The sequence below is a fragment of the Anolis carolinensis genome, chromosome 2, assembly GCF_035594765.1.
Source record: "Anolis carolinensis isolate JA03-04 chromosome 2, rAnoCar3.1.pri, whole genome shotgun sequence".
NCBI classification, from domain to species: Eukaryota; Metazoa; Chordata; class Lepidosauria; order Squamata; family Dactyloidae; genus Anolis; species Anolis carolinensis.
The window spans coordinates 306,991,579-307,014,547 of record NC_085842.1 but is presented as its reverse complement, the minus strand read 5'-3'; the positions used below and the strand labels follow the sequence as shown (position 1 = coordinate 307,014,547).

The 22,969-nt window shown below is 40.8% G+C and overlaps 1 protein-coding gene across 1 annotated transcript in view; it reads right to left on the bottom strand.

Moving 5' to 3' along the window:
* The window catches only part of nars1 (asparaginyl-tRNA synthetase 1), a 28,881-nt gene extending 6,742 nt beyond the window's left edge, over positions 1-22,139 (bottom strand). The window contains exons 1-13 of the mRNA XM_003223651.4: positions 21,982-22,139; positions 18,520-18,602; positions 18,050-18,115; positions 17,322-17,414; positions 16,617-16,706; positions 15,388-15,466; positions 14,065-14,135; positions 12,566-12,652; positions 6,129-6,350; positions 5,014-5,213; positions 3,843-3,978; positions 3,041-3,154; positions 1,552-1,683 (exon numbers count right to left, since the gene is read on the bottom strand). Coding sequence (XP_003223699.1) covers positions 1,552-1,683; positions 3,041-3,154; positions 3,843-3,978; positions 5,014-5,213; positions 6,129-6,350; positions 12,566-12,652; positions 14,065-14,135; positions 15,388-15,466; positions 16,617-16,706; positions 17,322-17,414; positions 18,050-18,115; positions 18,520-18,602; positions 21,982-22,024 — 1,416 coding nt within the window. The 5' untranslated portion in view covers positions 22,025-22,139. The remainder of the gene's footprint in view (positions 1-1,551; positions 1,684-3,040; positions 3,155-3,842; positions 3,979-5,013; positions 5,214-6,128; positions 6,351-12,565; positions 12,653-14,064; positions 14,136-15,387; positions 15,467-16,616; positions 16,707-17,321; positions 17,415-18,049; positions 18,116-18,519; positions 18,603-21,981) is intronic.
* Between the last annotated feature and the right edge of the window lie 830 nt (positions 22,140-22,969).

The window sequence follows — 22,969 nt, the reverse complement described above, 5'->3', positions numbered from 1 at the left end:
CTTTTTATGCACCTTGTGCCTTGTGTAAGCTGCCCTGAGTCCCTAGTAGCAGAACACAAGAATAAAGTTGTTGTTGTTGTTATTATTATTATTATTATTATTTCATACACAACAAGATTAGTACACAACAAACAAGATCACTATGATGCTGTTTTATTGGATCACACGGACACTTCCCAAGTTGTTGTTGTTGTGTAAGAAATAATAACACGATGATTAGTGTACAGCAAATAAGATCACTATGCTGCTGTTCTATTGGATCACACGTCAGAAAGTTTCCAAGTTTTTGTTGGGATGGATTCAGCACACAGCAGTGGCTAAGCAATTGCATTTCCATAGCTTGATCATTGTGGTATTAAACACTGCTTTAGTCAGGTTGGGAAGGAGGAAGGTCTGCAGATGCTGTTGAATTTCAAGCCTTTACAGCCAATGGTAAGGAATTGAAGAGGATATTTAGTTTAATTGTACGAATATTTTTATTGCATCTTAACTGTATTTTGACTTGTATCCATGTCAAATACAAGTTGGACTAGATGGCCCATGAGGTCTCTTCCAACTCTACTATTCTATGATGCAAATAATGTAATTGCTGCTTTTTTTTATTTGCTGTGTTTTTAAATGTATTGGATTGTCTCATGTTATTGTAAGCCACCTTGAGTCCCCAAGGGGAGAAAGGCAGGGTAGAAATGATGATGATGATGATGACAACAGTAAAACATACGGAGGACTGGGTGATTTCCATCCCTCCTTTATGTAGATAAAAAGCTAGGAGGAAAAGACCTCATATTATCAGCTCCAATGGGACATGAGAGAAGCCTCCAAGCAGGATGACAAGACATCCGCGCATCCCCTGGGCAACATCTCTGTAGATGGCCAATTTTCTTACACCAGAAGCGACTGTAGTATGTTCGCAAGTCACTTCTGACACAATAAAAAAGCTACAGAATATAGGCTGATTCTCATCCAAAATTGCTCAGGACTAGAAGTTTTTGCTTTCCCACACAGATTTTGGAATACATATATTTGAATATAAATGATGAATGGGGGAAAGGAGGCTAATCACACTTCTCGGGTTTTGGAGCATTTCCGATTTCCAGATAAGGGGGGCTAATAGGAAATAAATGTAAGATATGCTAGCCTGCTCCATGCAAGGAACAGCCAAAACAGCATCACTATCTCCTTCTGCAGATAAATGTGACTAGAGGCCATTCGACAAGTGCTAAAAATGAAGTGACTTCCATACACATATGTAATATGACCATCAAAGGAGACCCATAATCTTTTAAGCTTTCCTGATCTACCTACAAAACCATTTTAAAGAATGGCTTCCTTTGAGAAAAGAGTTGTGACTTTCTATAAAATCCCACTGGTTAATTGGTTTCAAGACCTCGCTAACCAGCTGACAACCCTCACGTCTGTTCCTCAGTTAACAGATCTGGAGAGCCACTTGAATAGGGAAGAAAAGGGGGGGGAGGGAAGAACCCCATTAAGAAGTCTAACCGCTCCCCTGCCCCATCTTGCATGCAATGCGTGCAGAGAACATAAACTGACAGATTCGGTAAGGCGGGGATCCTCAGGGCAGCGCTGCATGTAGAAGGACTTTATCTCAGCGGGAAATCGACACAGCAAGATCGGCTCATTAATGGCGTCCGTCATTTGTCTCTCAGGAGCCTCTGGAATATCCTGCGGTTAAGAGCAAAAGTTATTAATTCATTCACTTTCAACCTCCTTCCATCTAGAACACCACTGCTTCACCCTCAATCTCTAAGCCCCCTGCCTTCCCAAAGCTTGCCCCTTTAGCAAAACCATAAATAACTACGTGGCTGTGTTTAACTAACTAAACTTCAGTGTATTCATTATTACTGGCAGCTCCAAAGTCTATGGGGGTAATGAATCTGCTCTGGGCTTTAGTCCAAACTTTAAGTGACCTTGCTAAAGAGCCAAACTACTTTCAGAATAAGTCCTGCATCATACATAGCTCACTGTTGAATTTTATATAGCCAGAATGATGCATACATAGTGTTTGGACGGCTTATTAATTGATTTACAGCCAAATGTAATTAAATATCCCAGGAAAACCATAATTATCATTGGGTGAAGATAGTGTCTGCAAGCTAAGAGGGAATCGCAATCCTAATCTAATTCCATGAATGGTGAATCTTAATACAAGAAATTTGAGTGCAGCCACTAAGAAGGCCCTACAGTAGAGTCTCGCTTATCCAACCTTTGCTTATCCAATTTTCTGTATTATCCAACGCAGTCTGCCTTTTAGTAGTCAATGTTTTGTAGTCAATATTTTCAATACATTGCAATGTTTTGGTGCTAAATTCGTAGATACAGTAATTATTACATAACATTACTGTGTACTGAACTGCTTTATCGGTCGATTTGTTGAAAAGCATGATATTTTGATGCTTAATTTGCAAAATCTTAACGTAATTTGACATTTAATAGGCTTTTCCTTAATCCCTCCTTATTATCCAAAATTTTCACTTATCCAACGTTCTGTTGGATAAGCGAGACTCTACTGTATTTCCAATCCTGCCATATATACTAGAAGTTGTCAAGGCATAAATATAATTCACCCAGGCACACAAAAGTGGAAAACACTTAAGCAATTTAGCACTTTGGAGGGCATTACAAGCACTTTACTTGAGAGACAGTGCAATGCTGTGGTTTGAGCTATGACTCTGCAGAGCAAACATCCACTCGTGATATGACAGGATCACCATAGGTTGGAAACTATTCCACGGATCCATTCCCCACTCATTACATGATAGGATCACCAGAGATTGGAAACTACTTGGAAGGCATGCTACAACAAACCAACACTTTGAATAATGCCCAGAAAAAAAGACCTGGTAACTACTTTAGTTATTACTTAGGAGTCACACCTTCCTCCTACCTGACCCCATTCAAAAGCATTCTGAACCGGCAGATGTTTCCAAACAGGTTTCAAAGGCAGTACTTTTAAATAATGCACCATGGAAAAAGTCCAACTACTACATTTTAAAGAGCAAAGCAAAGCAATAAATCTTACATCTCCAAATTCATAGTAAGTGCCATCTTCCTTCTTCACATCATGCTCCTTGAGCCACACAAGGGCGTCCGTGTAATTCATGCGCCTGAAGGGACGTTTTGGGGGCTCAAAGTTCTGCGGGACAAAAGAAAGGCACTCCTGAGTTCCAAAAGCAAATCTCCAGATTTGTTGATTTAATCAACATTCTCTTATTCCTAATTGTAGGAAGCAGCTTGTATACATCACTCCCTTGGACTACAGTTCTCAGAACCCTTCAGTATTTGGGCTAGCTCAGAATTTAAGGGAGGTCTAGGCCAAAGAAATAATGTCCTGAAGCTTCTGGCAATAGATTATGACAACATGCAAATCAAATCATACAGAATCTGTTGTTGTTACTTTAAAAGCCTATTGCTTCTGTTTTCATATTTCTGAAGGGGATACATTCCTGAACTCACTGTGGAAGTAGGAAATTGTGAATAATGCAAATCCTATAGAAATGAATGACAACTGCCAGATGTTACCATAGGGTCACTTGGAGGACTTATGAATTTGCTACGTCTTCCTGGGTGACTCTATGGTAACATGTCATGGAAGCATACAATAGAACTGCATGGAGGCCCACAGACATGGTGCAATAGTAATAATGTACAGATAAACAAAATGTCACTTGACAGCATCTCCCCAAGTCCTTTGTAATAGGAGTTTTGTGGCAGATGCACCAGAGGTGCTATATAAAGCAAGAGCCAAAATTAGAATGAGATACTGAAGTCAATAAGGAAAACATTTTTTTTTTCCTTTTGGGAGTGGGGTCATATCCACTTACTGGATTGAGGGCATACAATAACTCAGACACAGGAGATTTCAAGACTCGGTCGACAACATCACAAACTAAATCCTCCAAGCGGTTCAGCAAGTCTTCAAAGCTCATGAAAGGACATTCGGCTTCAATGTGGGTGTATCTGCAGGGAAAGGAGTCAGGCGAAGACCTTTTTATTCAGGTATGCTTTTGACAAAAGAGAAATTTCAAGAGCCAGTACTAAACATTTGTAAACTGACATGCCTTTAGTTTGTTTTGAATCTAACTCTCTTTCAAAATGGTGATTTAGTATTATAACTTTTTCTTTTCGTTTTCAATTTAAAAAATCTTGCCTGACTGCCAGTTTTTGGAAAATGGTGGGTTTCAAATCAAGCCAATAAAAAGGGAATATCCTAAATATAAAATAGATGGACAACTTGCCTCAGAAGCTCAATTAAATTTACTCTCTCTGCCCCTCTGTATCTCCCATTTCTCCCCAACATGGGATCTAAGGAAGCTTAAAATGCATTTAAATAAAGTACAACAAAGTTAAAATATTTTAAAAGACAATACAAATTCAGAGCAGTAAAAGCCACTTCTGCCACAAATTAAATAGCTAAATTGGGAACCTTTTTATTTGCTTTAGTTTTGCATATTATCTTGAATATATATTTGCTGCTACTGCGTGCCTTCAAGTTGTTTCTGGCTTATGGTTGCTCTATCACAAGGTTTTTTTGGGTCCGAGAGAGTGCAATGTGGATTTCCATAGCCTAAAAAGTAATTGAACCATGGTATTTAAATTCATACCGAACCGCACCACTCTAGCTCTTGTATACTTAAAAAAAGACATACATAGACATATACAAACATGATGACATGCTTAAAGGGATTTCAGATTATACAAAGACATTATATGAGAATTTGTAAATATTACAGGTCTTCAGCCTCCTTTGACAAAGAGTGCTGGTTCCTCACCAAACTACAACTCCCAGGATTTTATAACACTGAGCCATGGAAGTTAAAGTGGTGTCAAATTGCATTAATTTTTGAGTGCAGAAGTGCCTGGCATCCCAAACTGTTCATATGGTACAGGAGCAACAAAGCGCCCAACATTCAGTCATTTCTAACTACTTGGAGGATCTCAATCCACCTACTTTGGAATAATGCATGACACACTGTGCTGCAAATGGTCTCTTACTCAGCTAGATGCCTGCGTGTCCGAGACTGTTCAGCTCTGTAGGACTGTGCAATGCAAAACGTGTCTCCCAGGGCAGGGATGCAGGTCTCTAGATACAGCTGTGATGACTGTGTCAAATAGGCTTCTTCACCAAAGTAATCCATTTTGAACAGAGTAGAGCCCCCTTCCACCTGTGTTTGAACCAGTGTTGGTGGAGTGATCTAGAAGAGAGAGACAGAAAGATCATAGTAAGACTTGGGAGCACAGGAAATTGCTTTTTACTGAAAAATGGTGTTGTCATTTGAGACAACTCCCTGCTCTGCAGTAATATACAATTAAAGTCTTATGTGCCTTAAAGTCACATCCAACATGATGATCTTAAATGAACATATCATGGAGCTTTCTGGGAAAAATCCATTCAGAAAGGGTCTACCATTTATCATTGTTATCCTCAGATGTTGACTGGCCCAAAGCCAGTCAGTGCTTTTCTGTAGCCCAGTGGGAATTTAAACACTGATCTCTGAAAGAGATCTAGTGCCACACTTAAACCACGACACTAGGCTGACCTCTAATTTCTGCTGGAAGTGGAGCACAGAAGGTCCTCCAGTGCAATTTTATAATCACCTTCAGGGAAAAGATGACATGGAGTTGTACTAGAGGATCTAGAGAAAACAAATCCACTCCAATCTATGAAAAATCAAGCCCACAAATGTTAACCCTGTGAATGGAGAAAGCAGACTACATTATATTACATTGTATTAATATCACAACCAGTTTCTGGCTCCTTGATCTATTCCAAAGACTTAAATACTGATTATATTTTGCACCCAGTTTGTAACAACAAAATTATGGTCTGTTGCATCAAAAAAGATAGCCTCCTTCAGCATAAACTAAAATTCAGCCTCATTTTCCCATCCTAGCAGTGGGCTCATTGCCAACCAGCCTTCACACAGGATCTCAAAGCTCCTTTCCGCTGCCCTACACTTAGTCTCTGGACAAACCCATCTCACCTGCTGAATGTTTTAAGACAGCTTTTCTGTCAGACTTGCAAACTGATTCTGGCAGGGACTGTATCAGGCAATCTCAAATAGTGCTGTAGTACCATTTACAATCAAAAGAGCAGAAGACACATTTACCTCGTAGTAGCCTCGGTCAAAGAAGTGATCCCTGAAGCTCTGGATGACCGTGGAGCGCACCTTGAAGATCCGGCTCAGGGTCTCCCCCCGGATCATCATGTGCCGGTTGTTCAGCTGCACATCAACATCCGACTCCTCATTGACCAGATTATCAGCGCCTCCAGCCGGAGCCAGGCCAATGAGTTCCCAGAAGTCACAGCTCAGCTCATGGCCTCCCGGAGCCTGCGGGAATCCAATCACATGTGTGTTTTTAAAAGAGATGGCATTTAAGAGATGGCAGCAGAAACACAGAGCCTTTCATCACCAACTAAATGTCACTATGAACAAGACACAGCCACATAGGAAACCAGATCAACACTTCGAAAGATATTTTTAAAAGATGTGGCTAAAGAGAGATATTACAACCTCATCTATAAACATGGCAGGGCATACAGTAGTAGGCAAAAATCATCATTATAAAATCATAGTTTTATAGCAAAAAAGAAAAACATCAGCCAGGACTAATAACTAAACAAATGAAGACTCGGCTTATCCCTGAAAGTATTTTATTCTGCTTTTATTCTATTTTCAAAAACATGACTGTGCTTTCTCCCCACAACAAAACCCAAAGAGTATATATCAGTGGTTCTCAACCTGTGAGTGCCCAGATGTTTTGGCCTTCAACTCCCAGAAATCCTAACAGCTGGTAAACTGGCTGGGATTTCTGGGAGTTGTAGGCCAAAACACATGGGGACCCATAGGCTGAGAACTACTGGTGTATATATAATAATACATAATAATAGTAACTTTATTTATATCCCACCACCATCTCCCAAAAGGGACTCAGGCAGCTTACAGAGCAGCACATGATGGTGCCAAACAAACCACATAAAATACAAGACATCAGCATTTATAAATATCAATAACAACACAAATTAACATATATGTGAGTAAAAAAGGAACCTTTTCACTAACATAGGCAGCAATCGAGAAAACAAGGGCTTCAGAGTGTGTCCCAGGAAAAAGAATCCATTCCGTCATTAACATCAGTTAAGATGGTATAAATCATACTGAAGAAGTGAAAATATATCTCAACTTGATAGTATTGCTTCAATACCTGTTACTTGAGCACCCCCTACTGGTTTACATTATTAAAATACATTAATTTTAAAACATCATTACATTCAGCCTTCCACATTTGCTGGAGTTAGGGGCACTGAACCTGTCAAAGTGAAAAACAAATTAACATTTTGAAAAAAATGTTTTTGGATTAACTTCCAGTCACTGGCCATGATGATTGCAGGGTTGCTAAGCACAGGAGTTTGGAAAAGTGACTCTTCCATGCTCTGGCATAGTATTTTTTGATTGCAATAGATCAGACTACAGATGTGAAAAATCACTCCTCTCTGTTTATGAAATGCTGTACAAAAGGAATTGGAACAGACATACTACCTTTCTCTGCATGTAGTTCAATTTTGGGATGTCGCAGTCCAAGAAAAAAATCAGTAAAATCTTGTTTTCTTTTGGGATGACAGCATCCAAACAAACAAGATTTTAAAAATATACAGAAACCTGCATAATGACAGTGGGCAGCTTCTATGCCAGAGAAGTTCCAATTCACCTGAACTTTAAAGGAACTATTCTAAGCGTTGCACCTCATCCACAACTTGGGGCCGGGTTATGGCGCAGCTGGTTAAGTAGCTACCGGTAGATGCAATAAATCACTCTGACCAAGAGGTCATGATTTCGAGGCCAGCCTGTGTTGGAATGAGCACCCAACAATTTAAAATAAAAAATAGCCCCTGCTCGTTGTTGACATAAGCAACCGAAAGATAGTTGCATCTATCAAGTAGGAATTTAGGTACCGCTTTGCGGGGAGGCAAATTTAACTAATTTACGACACCATAAAATCATCCAGCTCCTGTCTGGAATGAGGAAGTATCAATCAAGATGCCACAGTGGATGATAAAGCAGCTGCTCCGCCTGTGGCCAGAATCGAACATCTCCTCAGGAAGCTGGAGAAGGTTAAATCGCCTCTGTGTCTCTGTCTCTATGTTTATATGGCATTGAATATTTGCCATTATATGTGCACACTAGCTTTGCCCGGCCACGCGTTGCTGTGGCTTATGGGAATCCTTTGTTGGCCAGGTGGAATAGCAATGAATAGCCTTGCAGTCTCAAAGCCTGGCCGTTTTCTGGAGTAGCTGGAGCTTTTTGCTGTATGAACGTAGAGGCATGGATGAGGGGTTATGCTGCCAAGTTTAGAGTTTCTGGGATGTGTAGTTTTGTTGTTTTGTCCTAGGCCGAAATTTCATTATCCTTTTATATATATACTAGCTTTGCCCGGCCACGCATTGCTGTGGCTTTTGGGAATGATTTGTTGGGCAGGTGGAATAGGAGTGAATAGCCTTGTAGTGTGAAAGCCTGGTGGTTTTCTTTTTATGGGAATCCTTGTTTGGTGAGCTAGAATATAATTAATAGTCTTAGTGAGGCAGGTATGCATGTTGGTAATAGTTAACATGATTAGCATGTAATGGCTTTGCAGCTTCAAAGCCTGGCTGCTTCCTCCCTGGGGGGGAATCCTTTGTTTGGAGTGGTTAGCTGGCCGTGATTGTTAATTTAGATAAATATAATTTGGAAGTTGGAAAAGGAATATTTTGAATGTAGAATTCCAGCCACACACATACACACATCCAGACCCACATGCACATCCATCTATATATATATATTAACCTGCCTGGCTGCTTCCTGCCTGGGGGAAATCCTTTGTTTGGAGCTGTTAGCTGGCTGTGATTGTTAATGTAGAGAAATATAATTTGGAAGTTGGAGGAGAGATATTTTGAATGTGGAATTCCAGCTACATACATACACATACCCAGACCCAGACACACATCCCTATATATATATATATATATATATATATATATATATACACACATACACACACACACACACACACACACACACACACACACACACACACACAGTAGAGTCTCACTTATCCAAGCAAAACGGGCCGGCAGAAGCTTGGATAAGCGAATATCTTGGATAATAAGGAGGGATTAAGAAAAAGCCTATTAAACATCAAATTAGGTTATGATTTTACAAATTAAGCACCAAAACATCATGTTATACAACAAATTTGACAGAAAAAGTAGTTCAATACGCAGTAATGTTACGTTGTAATCACTGTATTTATGAATTTAGCACCAAAATATCTTGATATATTGAAAACATTGACTTCAAAAATGGCTTGGATTATCCACAGGCTTGGATAAGTGAGGCTTGGATTAGTGAGACTCTACTGTATATATAATAACCTGCCTGGCTGCTTCCTGCCTGGGGGGAATCCTTTGTTTGGAGTTGTTAGCTGGCTGTGATTGTTAATTTAGACAAAAATAATTTGGAAGTTGGAAAAGGGATATTTTGAATGTAGAATTCCAGCCACACACATACACACACCCAGACCCACATGCACATCCATATATATATATATATATATATATATATATATATATATATACACACACACACACACACACACACACACACATATATAATAACCTGCCTGGCTGCTTCCTGCCTGGGGGGAATCCTTTCTTTGGAGTTGTTAGCTGGCTGTGAATGTTAATTTAGACAAATATAATTTGGAAGTTGGAAAAGGGATATTTTGAACGTGAAATTCCAGTCACATATACACACACCCACACTCACAGGCACATCCATATCTAAACCTGTCCTGTGTCTCCTGGGGGTCTGTCTCTCTCACACACAGAGAGAAAGGGAGGGTTGAAGTTGGCCCATGCCTGGCCTAACTGTATTCCTTCCCCAGAAAAACATGGGAAAGTGTTTCGACACCCTGTATTTAATTGTTGTCCTGTAACATCCCTGCAGGGCAGGTGATCCCAGCTTGCAACCCAGGAGCCAAGAGGAAGAGCCTGCCTCTGGCCACCCTGATCAATTAACGGGCGGAAGCGAGGCCTCACCTGCCTTTGACGGGGCCTGGGGGGAGGCATGGCAGTTGCTTCTCCTTCTCCTCCTTCTGCATCTGGCTTCTCAATGGAGGCAGTGTCACTGTCGGACGAGGCCACCTTCCTGGCCTTTGAGGTGGAGTGCCGGGCCAAACTCGGCTGGCTGAGCCGTTACAGCCACAAGGTCCTGTCCATCTGGGCCCGTGCCCTGCCCCCCAGAGGGGACTCTACCCTCCACAGCCTCATGGGAAGAAATAGGGCGCCTGTCCCTTTAAGAAGTAGCAGCAGCATTGTGTTTTTTCGGGCCGTAGCATTCTCTCGTGGCAAGCATTCTCAGGGGTCTGTTGGAAGTGAGGCGAGAGGAGAAAGACTCCGGGGCTCAATGCCGCCCTCCTCTCTCCCGCTTCTTTGCCGTGTTTTGCAACTTTTTTACGTATTATTATGGGTTGGTTTGAGTTCGGTGAAGCTCCGGCTTCTTTCTCGCCATGGGGGCGATGGAGGCGGGGAGAGAGGGTGAGTGTTCTGTGTGTGTGCGCGCGCGCGCAGGGGGGGGGGGAGTTTGTGCGCAGGCCCTGATTGGCTGTTGCGGTTTTTGGGCTTTTGTTGGCCCTGTGATTGTGCTTGTAGTGAAATTTTGTTATATCTTACTGGACGCGGGGGTGATGGATTGTGTTGCTAATTCTGGAGTTTGGGGTTTTGTTGTTTTGTGCATCGCCGTGATGCCATCACTCTTTTATATATATAGACTAGCTTTGCCCGGCCACGTGTTGCTGTGGCTTATGGGAATCCTTTGTTGGCCAGATGGAATAGCAATGAATAGCCTTGCAGTCTCAAAGTCTGGCTGTTTGCTGGAGTAGCTGGAACTTTTTGTTGTATGAACGTAGAGGCATGGATGAGGGGTTGTGCTGCCAAGTTTGGCGTTTCTGGGATGCGTAGTTTTGTTGTTTTGTCCTAGGCCGAAATTTCATTATCCTTTTATATATATAGACTAGCTGTGCCCGGCCACGCGTTGCTGTGGCGTTGTCTGGTGGTGTTGGTGAGAAATTTGAGTTAGTGGTGGTATTGAATGTCTGTTGTATGGTTGTCTTTATGTTTAGTATGTACAGTAGAGTCAGGCCTCTCTGAGTATACAGCTATACTTTTTCTATGTGAAAAAGATAAGCAAACATTCTAAAGGTTCCAAACAGAAAAAGAGATGTGACATGTCAGAGCCACAGAAATAGTCAGGCCTTTCTGAGTATACAGCCATCTTCTTTCTATGTGAAAAAGATAAGCAAACACTCCAAAGGTTCCAAACAGAAAAAGAGATGTGACATGTCAGGGCCACAGAATTAGTCAGGCCTTTCTGAGTATACAGCCATCTTCTTTTTATGTGAAAAAGATAAGCAAACACTCCAAAGGTTCCAAACATAAAAAGAGATGTGACATGTCAGGGCCACAGAAATAGTCAGGCCTTTCTGAGTATAGAGCTATCTTCTTTCTATGTGAATAAGATAAGCAAACACTCCAAAGGTTCCAAACATAAAAAGAGATGTGACATGTCAGGGCCACAGAAATAGTCAGGCCTTTCTGAGTATAGAGCTATCTTCTTTCTATGTGAAAAAGATAAGCAAACACTCTAAAGATTCCAAACATAAAAAGAGATGTGACATGTCAGGGCCACAGAAATAGTCAGCCTCTGCAAACATTAGGATTGTATGATGTTGTTGTTATTATTATTGAGAGGCTGGGTGGCCATCTGTTGGGAGTGCTTGGATTGTGTCCTGCATGGCAGATCGTGGGAGGTGTTCGCTGGCCCTGATTGTTTAGTGTCTGGCATTCCCGTGTTTTAAGAGTGTTGTTTTTTATTTGGTGTTGTGATTTTAAGCTTGTTAAAATATTAGGAGAGAGATTGTGTTGATTGTCATGGTTCATAGCATATATTTAAAATATAGAGTATTAAAATGGGTTGGATATTGTAGAAGGTTGGAGTGGAGATAAATGGTTTGGATGATGGCCGGGCGCTAGGACCAAGGGAACAGCTTTTTCCCATTGCCTGCCTTCCCTGTTGCCAGCGGCCATGAGGGCTTCTCTTTCCCTCCCTCCCTGGCATGGCTCCCGATGGGGCGTTGTGGGTTCTCTCCATGTGGAGGTGCGTGAAGTGATTGTGTGTTGTTTCAACCTTAAGGCATGGATGATGGATTGTGTTGTCCAATGTCGAGGTTGGGGGGCCCGTAGTTTAGTTGCTTTGCCCGGTGCTGCGATTCCATCACTCTTTTATATATATAGATTGTGATCTGCCCTGAGTCCCCTTCGAGGTGAGAAGGGTGGAATATAAATACTGTAAATAAAATAAATAAATAAACTTCAAAGTAAAGCCTGAACTGCATTCAAAGTAAAGGCCGGAATAGATGCATAATAGAGGAATGGATTTATTGCTCCACTGACATAGAAAACCAGCATTCTGCTACTAACTGTAAGTAAGAGCTATCAGGACCCGGTACTCACCTGTTTACCTTCTGGGACTAGGTTAAGGGTTCCATAGACGGCAACTGTGCTCTCTGTTGAGAGGACGACTCCATTGTAACACTGACACTAATGGAAGAAGAGAGAAGAATCAACCTCAGGACTGAGACTTTACTGAGGATTCAAACAGAAAGGAACACTCCTATTTTGACCTGAGAAAGTAATGTGGGCGGGAGGAACCCAATGTGTGGGTCAGTTTGTATCCACTTTTCCCAGTTCCTTGTATTCAGAAGATGCAACAGGCATCCTTTCCCAGCATTGGTCACAGAATCAGTTAGAGGATACTCAAAGGATCATCCAATCCAACCCACTACCATGCAGGAAAAGGCAATCAAAGCACTCCTGACAGATGGCCATCCAGTCTCTGTTTAAAAACCTCCAGAGGAGACTCCACCACACTCCAAGGCAGGATATTCCACTGCTGAATAGTTATGTCAGGGTATTCTTCCTAATGATTAGATGGAATCTCTTTTCCTGTAGCTTGAATCCACTGTTCTGTGTCCTAGTCTGTACAGCAGCAGACAAGTTTGCCCCTTCCCTTAATGTGACATCCTTTCAAATATTTAAACATGGCTATCATGCCCATCTTAACCTTCTCTTCTCCAGAATAAATATATCCATCTCCCTAAAGTGGTCTTTGTACAGTTTGGCTTCCAGACCCTTCTCCTGGGTTCCTTTAACAATCTGCAATTATAGCATTCTGATGCTAATATAGTGCTGTAGCTGCAACTTATAGAACCAGACTTTATGATTTTGAGAAATGTACAAGATATTTACTTTCACAAGAGAGTCAGACCCCTTCTACACTGCCATATAATCCAAATTATCAAATCAGATAATCCACATTATATGATCTGAACTGGATTATATGAGTCTAGATTGTCAGTAATATAGTTCGAAGTAGATAATCTGGATTTTATATGGCAGTGTAAAAGGGGCCTCAGTTGGCCCCATCTGTGCTCTTTTCACGTGCAGGCAAATATCTTTTTATTCAGGCAGGCCTTTGGTTCTGAAAGCATGAGGCGGAAACAAGATTTCAGGGTGGTGTGCTGTGCCATCGTCTTTTTAATAATGTTTAAAGCATGCTTTAAATTACCCACCCATGGAACAGTGGCCCTGTTATTGTTCTGCACCTTCAGGACTGACTCAGAGGTGCCTTAACATTGCCTTCTTCTGAGGCAGAGAAAGAGTGATTTGCCCAAAATCATCAAGTGGGTTTCTATGGCTGAGCAGGGATTCGGACCCTGGTCTACTGAATTCTTAGTCTAGCACACAACCAATCATATGTCAGAGCAGCAAAGTGAACATTGAAGGAATCTCCCCTTAAGTATCTTTTCCTATTTTTCCTTTGCGCAAAAGTGATCCCAGGCCTCTTAAAATAGAAAAGAAGTCAAAGGAAAGGAGGGGGTTTAATTGAGAAAAGAGAGAAATCAAAAGGTATGGAGAGGCAGGTTTAATACACGATAGACAAAGTGACTTACCAGTTCATCAGACAAGACACACTGCAGATAGCCGGTGCCATCCCTTAGCACAATGAACATCAAGTTTTTCCCTTTAAAATCAAAATCAAAAACAGAAAGTTAAGGCTTCAAAACATTAAATTCCCTTTCCTTCATTCCTAAATCTCTAATCCTCTTCCCACAACTGTTGATAAATACTTTCTGTCCCATAGCATTTTAAAGGCTACATATTTGTTTATCCACCAGAGTTCAGCTATTCCTACAAGGGTTCAATGGAATTGTCAGAAGAAGAAAAAGGGAAAGGGAAGACTCCTAAAACCGTATTGGCAATTTGCATTAAAAAGCTTTCTGTTAACGCTGTAATGCCTATGAAGGGAACAGAGGAAACCCAAAATGGAAAAATGAAAATGACATAAAAAGATCTCCCACATTTGTGTAAATTTCCCAAGTTTATAGAAGAAAAAACTAAAATATGTTTTCGGGGGAAAAGGATGTGAAAGACAATAGAATTTAAAAGGGTGTAATCTTTAAAGGGAAACAAAAGTATCAGGAAACATCCAGTGAATCTGATGTAAAAGGGACACTGAGTCTTGATCTGTATAAAAAGAGGGTTTTTTTCTCCAAAATTAGTCGGATGCATATCTGTATGTCCTCTTCAGAGAAAAATAATCTGAAAAATAGCCTTCAGGAATTCGAAAAAAAGTGTCATTTTTATATACAGTAGAGTCTCACTTAACCAACATTAGCTTATCCAACATTCTGGATTATCCAATGCATTTTTGTAGTCAATGTTTTCAATACATCGTGATATTTTGGTGCTAAATTCGTAAATACAATAATTACCACATAGCATTACTGAGTATTGAACTACTTTTTCTGTCAAATTTGTTGTATAACATGATGTTTTGGTGCTTAATTTGTAAAATCATAACCTAATTTGATATTTAATAGGCTTTTCCTTAATCCCTCTTTATTATCCAACATATTCGCTTATCCAATGTTCTGCCGGCCCATTTATGTTGGATAAGTGATACTCTACTGTATTAGCTATTCTGCTTCTTTTCTACACTATGCTCTCTGGACAATCCTTGGCTCACAGACGTCAGCTTCATATATATATATTCTTCGGGCACTGAGTGATCTTTTAATGACTTCCAAATAAAGTTTATTTCTTAAGCATTTCATTTTGTGTCTTTATCTTTGCCATTTTTAAAAGTTTATTTTAATGATTTCATCATAATAACATTTGGTGGAAAACTAATTGTAGCAAATATAACATCATCAAGTATCTCTAGAGGTGAAATTGGTCCTAAGACAGAACTGACTCCATAATATAGTGCCTACCTTGTCTGCGCAGTCTATGGACCCAGCCAAAAACTTTCACTCTCTCTCCTCTGTGAGCCTCTAGGGCACGGATTTTCACCTGTAAGAAGGAAAAAGAATGCCTTTTATTTGCTTCAGTAACATAGCAGTACACAAACATAGGTTGCTCACCTAATATCAGATCAACAATATCAAAGAAATTAACTCTCGCACGTAAACTATGGTTTAGGTAAAGGTAAAGGTTTCCCCTGATGTTAAGTCCAGTCGTGTCTGACTCTGGGGGTTGGTGCTCATATCTATTTCTAAGCTGAAGAGCCAGCGTTGTCCGTAGACACCTCCAAGGTCATGGACCGCCGTTACCTTCCTGCCGGAGCGGTACCTATTGATCTACTCACATTGGCATGTTTTCGAACTGCTAGGTTGGCAGAAGCTGGAGCTAACAGCGGGCGCTTACTCCGCTCCCTGGATTTGAACCTGGAACCTTTCGGTCTGCAAGTTCAGCAGCTCAGTGAGCCAGATATTTTTCTAGGTTTGGTTTACGAAGGCTAAAAACCTAGAAGAGGGATGCAGTGTAATTCTACATGCTGAATTTTACTTCATTTGTACTACACAGGTAATGTACTGAATGGCAAACGGACCAAGACATCAGATGTAGACACTGTGCATTCAGTTTCTACATCAGGCAATATGTCCAACCCACATAATCATTTTCAAATGTGTAAGATACTTTCAGAGTTCCACCTTGCATTTTACCTTCAAATGCTAGAAATGTATTGTACTAAAAATGCTCAGGTGCCTTCCTCTGAGGCTGGGAGAATGCAACTTTGCAAGGCCACCATGTGCATTTCTATAGCTGAGCGAATTTGAACCTTGGTCTCTCAGAGTTCAAGCCCAACAGCCAAACCATTACACCGCACTGGCTCTCACAAAATGGGTTACAGTGTTTGAAAGCCACATGAGTATTCTTGTAGCAGTCTACACTAAACAGATATTCCATTTCACCCCTTGTAGTGTCCACTTTGTTTTCAAGACTACAGTGTTCAGGGAAAGTGTGTATTTCTGCCCCCCACCCCGGGACAACAATAAGCCATGACCATTGCCTATGTTGGCTAATGCTGATTGAAGCTACAATTCAAAAACACCTGGAGGGCCTCATACTATATATATGTTTGTGCCAAACCCATTTCTCTATAAAATCTGTAAAAACATCAGGTTGAAGTTTAGAATGTCTTTTTGAGTATTTTACTCACACATTTGGGTTCCGGTAGGCTGGAATCTTTCTTAATGATGATCTTCTTTGCCTCTTCCAAGTTCTTCTCACGTCGCAATAGGTCCTCTGCCTGTGGGTTATCATGTAAAAAGTAGGTTTAAACAGGGCCTTTGTTTAGTGCAGACTCGGAATAAAAGAATGTGGAGTAAAAATAAGGCTGGATCTACACTGCCATATAATAATGGTTTCAGAATGCAGATTATCTGAATTGAACTGGATTATATGGCAGTGTAGACTCATGAAATCCAGTTCAATGCAGTTAATCTGCATTCTGAAACTGCATTACATGGCAGTGCAGATCCAGCACTAAAATCATTCAAACCAAGAGCATTCCCAACATTAATTTTCAGAGGAAAGTGCACAGCACCCAGATTATGGGGAGGGATTACAGCAAAGAGCACTAATATTTACTGAACGAATATCCTGCCAAATAGGACTCAACTTGCCTTTGTCCAAAGGTGGAATTCAAAAGAGCAAGGTACAAAGAAGCCCAAGATTAACAGACTACCAGGAAACATTTTTAATAAATTGAAGCTACTATGCTATTCCTTTCTTTGCTAGACAAAAATAAAACTAATCCGATTATGCTACCTTTCACATAAGCAAAGACTCCTTCGCACTACATCTGACTTGTCTTCAGCTTTATCACCATAGAAGAAGTGTGCCATAATGTTTGATAGCTTACCTCTTTCTTTTCTCTGGCTTCATTTTTCTGTTTTTCCCTCTGCCACAATTTTTTGACATTCTTGAACTGTGTCTTGGAAATAGTTTCCCATCTCTTCACATATTGAAAGAAAAGAAGGGATATATATTTGTTTTGTTATAAAAAATGTTGACGGCGACAACCTTTGCAACCAAAATAAACATCAAAATCCCTATAAAATGTTCAAACTTCACTTTATCTCATTGAAACATTAGCAGCTAAATGTAAGGTCCTGAAAGGGGAAATTAGGATAAGCTTGCTTATCCAGATATGGCAACCCTTCATTGCTTTTGTAAACCATATTTCTGATATCCCAAGCTTATCAGGGCTTCAGAATAAATATGGAAAAGATTTGTTACAAAATTTTGATATTTTACCATTCAGAAATTGCCAATTTAGTATTGCTCACTAGCAAGAGAGGAAAGAAAATTATTTTTAGAAGGTACTGAGAAAGTTGATTATATTTTGGATGCTGTTTTGGGAACATACATACTGTATACAAGCACAATATTTTCTTGGACAACACTTATTTAACATAAAATCTGATACTAGAAGCAAAAATAATATGCAGTGAACAAGGATAGATTCCCGCCTCACAAAATAAGAGGAGCAGTTTAATATGCCAATCAAAAGAAGTATGGAAGGAAGAGAAAGAGAGAGACCTAACAATATTCTTACATTGTGAAAAAGAAATATAAATATTACACAACCTGGTCATCTTTCTGTGAGTCCACATAGATAGTCGGAAAAGGTTCCTTTCCTACAGATAGCAAAGCCTTAGAAAGAAAGAAAGAAAATGATAAAAGTTAGGTCTTATACTATTCCTCCTAAAGGGATAATACTGTGGGAGTTGCAGTCCAAAACACCTGGAGGGCCCATGTTTGCCCAAGCTGGTCAAACTGATTCCTCTCCTCTACATTTTCATTTACTATTTTCCTCTTTAAGATGTAAAACTGAGGAATTGGCTGAAAACACATTGCCATTCCAGCAGTGGTACCCGCCTATGAAAAATACATTCTATTTATTTAAATTGATTGATTTAGGAACTTTACAACACTTTTGTCTGGAAAATGGGAGCAAACAATAATAAATGAATTGATCACATATAGACAGTACTATATCATACAATTAGATGTTCATCTGAGCACAAATAATCCAAACTGATTTTTTAAAAATATACCCGCAAAGCAGTTTTGAAAGGTTTTTCCTGCGTTCCATCTCCTGCAGCGTCATTTCCTTCTCGATCAGAGACGTAGACTTCGCCTTTAAAAAGTACATGTACATAATTAGTATTTCTTAGCTTTATAGCTCACGTTCACAAAGAGAAAAGTTTTAATTTAAATCAAAGATGGCTGAACACAGATCAGTATGTATTGGTAGATCTCTGACTAATTTGCAGTGGGACAGAAACAAGGCACATCACAAGGTGGAAAATGTCTGCTATGATTAGTCTTATGCTAAGTGTGATTTGAAGAGGAAAACTATTGCTTAGTTTATGTTCTGCCTTAATATCAAATGATATCAAATTGCTTTCAGTTCACTTAGCCATAGATTTTCTCTGTAAAATGAACAGAGTGTCAACATTTATAAGTTACGGTATATGATAGGCATCTTTCTATCTTTATGAGGGATCCAAACTCAAAGATAAAAGATGGGGGTGGGGGTGTCTTATTCAATTTACATAAAAGCAAAAACCTTCCAACTTTCACAGAAGAGACAGCCTTTAAAATAGGGGACATCTGCCAGCCCTATAAAGGACAAGCTTTCTGGCTCTTATATAAGAGACATCCCTTATGAAAAGGAACACCATCTCCTGTAAGCTTGGCTCAAGTGCTGGATGGCCATCTTACCCCATAGCACTACGGCAAGGGGTTGGACTAGATGGCCTTTGTAGAGCCCCTATGACAGAAGACAGGAGATCCCATCCACAGTGAGCACCTGGATAGTGGACTCCATAGGCATACAAGGCACCAAGTTAGAGTAAAGTGATTTTTGCAACAGTCACTGAAACAAGCCCAGCAAATTCCCCGAACTGGAAGAGAAACTGAAGTTATTGTGAAATCTGGGAAAACACCAATTGCATGGCTTCCCTGTGAGCAATCTTCCAGCATCCAAGTATCTTTTTCTAATGATTTTTTTTCTGGAGAGCTTTCACATCCAGGGCAGAAGAAGATATGGATGGCATACCATTATGTTCTTAGTTATATACATTAGCAACAAATCTTTACCATCTATCAGTGCCATCTTTACCATCTATCAGAGATTCACACGTACAGGATGTTTAGTAATGTATATAACTTTTATAGCTAGTAGTAACTAATATAGTGATTATCTGAAATCTAAATGAATATATTCATACTGAGGAAAAAAACGTTACAGGAAAAATTTAATCAGAGTTGCAAATTCCATCTTAAATTACAATCCAATGTCAGGTGTCCATGCAGGGTTCTTCATTGCTCACAAAATACCCAAGACTGGCAAAGCCCGCTTTTCAAGTTTCTTTTTGGCATTTCATGACACTTCTTTACTATGGCAATCTTTAATTTTGTCCAGGATTTGGGGGAGGGATTGGGAGGTAAAAACCCAGAATTATAATATTTGAAGAGCATAAGGGGGGGGGGGGGGCACACTGTATATTTGGATCAATGGTATTACTGGTAATTTAATGAGGTCCATGGCATGTGGAAATGAATCCTGGTGGCTGGGGTGGGGACATATGATCCAAGCATATATTATATTCTGCCTTTCTCCCAAGATGAGGAATTAATGCTGTGGGTGGGGGGGCAGGGGCTATGGTGCAGGCATAATGTTTACTCTGCCTTTCTTCTAATATAAAGTATGAATGTTGTTGGGTGGAGGACACACATACTGTGTGGATGTATTTATATTCCACCTTTTTCCCAATATAGGGAATGAATTCTGTGGAGTGGGGTGGGCACATGATGTGTGCATACACTTATATTCCACCTCCCTTCCAATATGGAGCCTCAATACAAGACACAACGACATCACATGTGGAAATGAATCCCATGTGATGGGGGATGAATGGTACATATGCATGCATATTTATTTTTCCTTTCACCTAATACAGGCAATGGATATTGTGGGGTAGGGTACATATGATGCATGCATATATTTTTATTTTGCCTTTCTATTAATATGGGGCCTCATACAAGTCCTGATGATACGGCATATGAAAGTGAATTTCATGGAGTGAGGAAAGGGAGGGGACAAATAATGCATGCATGTATTTATATTTTGCTTCCTCCTAATACAGGAAATGAATGATGCAGAGTGGGGAACACATAATGCGTGGATGCACTTAAGTCCCACATTTCTCCATTTCTCCCAATATGGAGCCTCAGTACAAGCCCTAATGACACTGCATGTGAAAATTACTGGGGAGGGGAAAGACACACCAAATGCAGGCATGTATTTCTATTCCACCTTTCTCTCAATATGGAGAAAGAATGCTTTGAAATGGGGGGCACATGCATGTTTGCATTTCTATTCTTCCTTCCTCCCAATAAGGAAAGTGAAAGTGTTAGGGTGAGATACGTTAGGGTGTGGGCATTTACTTTTATTTTACTTTTCTCCCACTATAGGTCTTTGGTATATGCCCCAATGACACTGCAAGTGAAAGTGAAATGAGTGGACATATGATGCAAGCATTTATGGTATTCTGCTTTTCTCCCAACATGGGGAATGACTGCTGTGAAATGATGACATGTGCATGCATTTAAATCCCACCCTTTTCCCAAACAGGGCCTCAGTACAAACCCCAATGACAATGCACGTGGAAATGACTCCAGTGGAGTAAAGGAAGGGCATATGATGCATGTATGTGTGATATATACATATATATTAGAATCATGCAGACCGAAAGGTCCCAGGTTCAAACCCTGGGAGCGGTGTGAGCGGCATCTGTTAGCTCCAGCTCCTGCCAACCTAGCAGTTCAAAAACATGCCAATGTGAGTAGATCAATAGGTACCGCTCCGGCAGGAAGGTAACGGCGCTCCATGCAGTCATGCCGGCCACATGACCTTGGAGGTGTCTACGGACAACGCCGGCTCTTTGGCTTAGAAATGGAGATGAGCACCAACCCCCAGAGTCAGACATGACTGGACTTAACGTCAGGGGAAACCTTTACCTTTATTAGAATCATAGAATAATAGAGTTGGAAGAGACCTCATGGGCCATTCAGTCCAACCCCTTGCTAAGAAGAAATGAGTACTGTGGGTGGGGAACACATGATGCATGCATGCATTTATTTCCCCCACTTTTTTCCAATATAGAGAATGGATAGTGTGGGTGGGGAACACATTGGAGCATGCATGTGTTTATATTCCCCACTTTTTCCAATATAGAGAATGGATAGCGTGGGTGGGGAACACATGATGCACGCATGTATTTATATTCCCCTTTATTTTCCAATACAGGACCATAGTATAACCCACCCCAATGACATTCCACATAAACATAGATCTAAAGGTAGGGGAAGATAATGACCCTACCAACTGATTGCATCAACAATCCTCCAATGAATGGGAGTGGATGCTCCTCGCCCCCCAAAACCCATCCCACCCAGAAAGGAAAAGGCCAGACAGGGCTTCTGCTTTCCCGGTCTCCTTGCAGACTCACCCAGGGCCAGCCCGTCCGCCTTTTCGATGATCACAGCAGACATGGCTCAAAAGGGTCCCTTGCTCCCTCCTTTGCAGGCAAGTTGCATCAGCCGCGCACGCGCCTCTCTGCCGCAAAGCGACGCTCCCCGGGAATTGCCGCTGCTGCAAGGAGCCGACTGCGCATGCTTCGCCGGGGCGCGCACCGCCCTCCTGGGCAACGCAGCTGCCGTTCATTGGAGAGAGAAGCAAGGAAGCAGGAAGGAGACGTCTCCTTGCTTCCTAAAAAGCGGCGCCGCCCCTTTAAATGCATTGGTTTTGCAGGTGTGAATAGAGGTGACACTTCTGTGCATTGCATCAGCCCTTTGGGAACCCAGCAGGGTTTGGGAAGGAGCATTAAAACATTGCAAGATTTAGGCATGGGCCAACTTGGGCCCTCCCTCCGGGTGTTTTGGACTTCAACTCCCACAATTCCTAACAGCCGGTAGGCTGTTAGGAATTGTGGGAGTTGGAGTCCAAAACACCCGGAGGGAGGGCCCAAGTTGGCCCATGCCTCCCTTATAGTGTTCAAATCTACATTCCCTGCAATACACTAGAACCAAGAATAGTAAAATAACCATACCGTGGGCATTCCCAGGACTACTCTCAAGGTTTTATTTCACATTAGGTTTGAATCCAAGCTCTCTCTCTTTTAATTTTTATTGCATGATTATTCTATTTCTCATTCAACTACTTCCATTACATTTATAGTTGTTGACTTACTTTGCTAATATTGTGTATCTTAAGGTTGTTTTCGATTTATGATAACCCTCTCGCTCCATGCGTTTTTATTGCCAATCAAATGCAGTTACAGTAGAGTCTCACTTATCCAACATAAACGGTCTGACAGAACGTTGGATAAGCGAATATGTTGGATAATAAGGAGAGATTAAGGAGAAGCCTATTAAACATCAAATGAGGTTATGGTTTTACAAATTAAGCACCAAAACATCATGTTATACAACAAATTT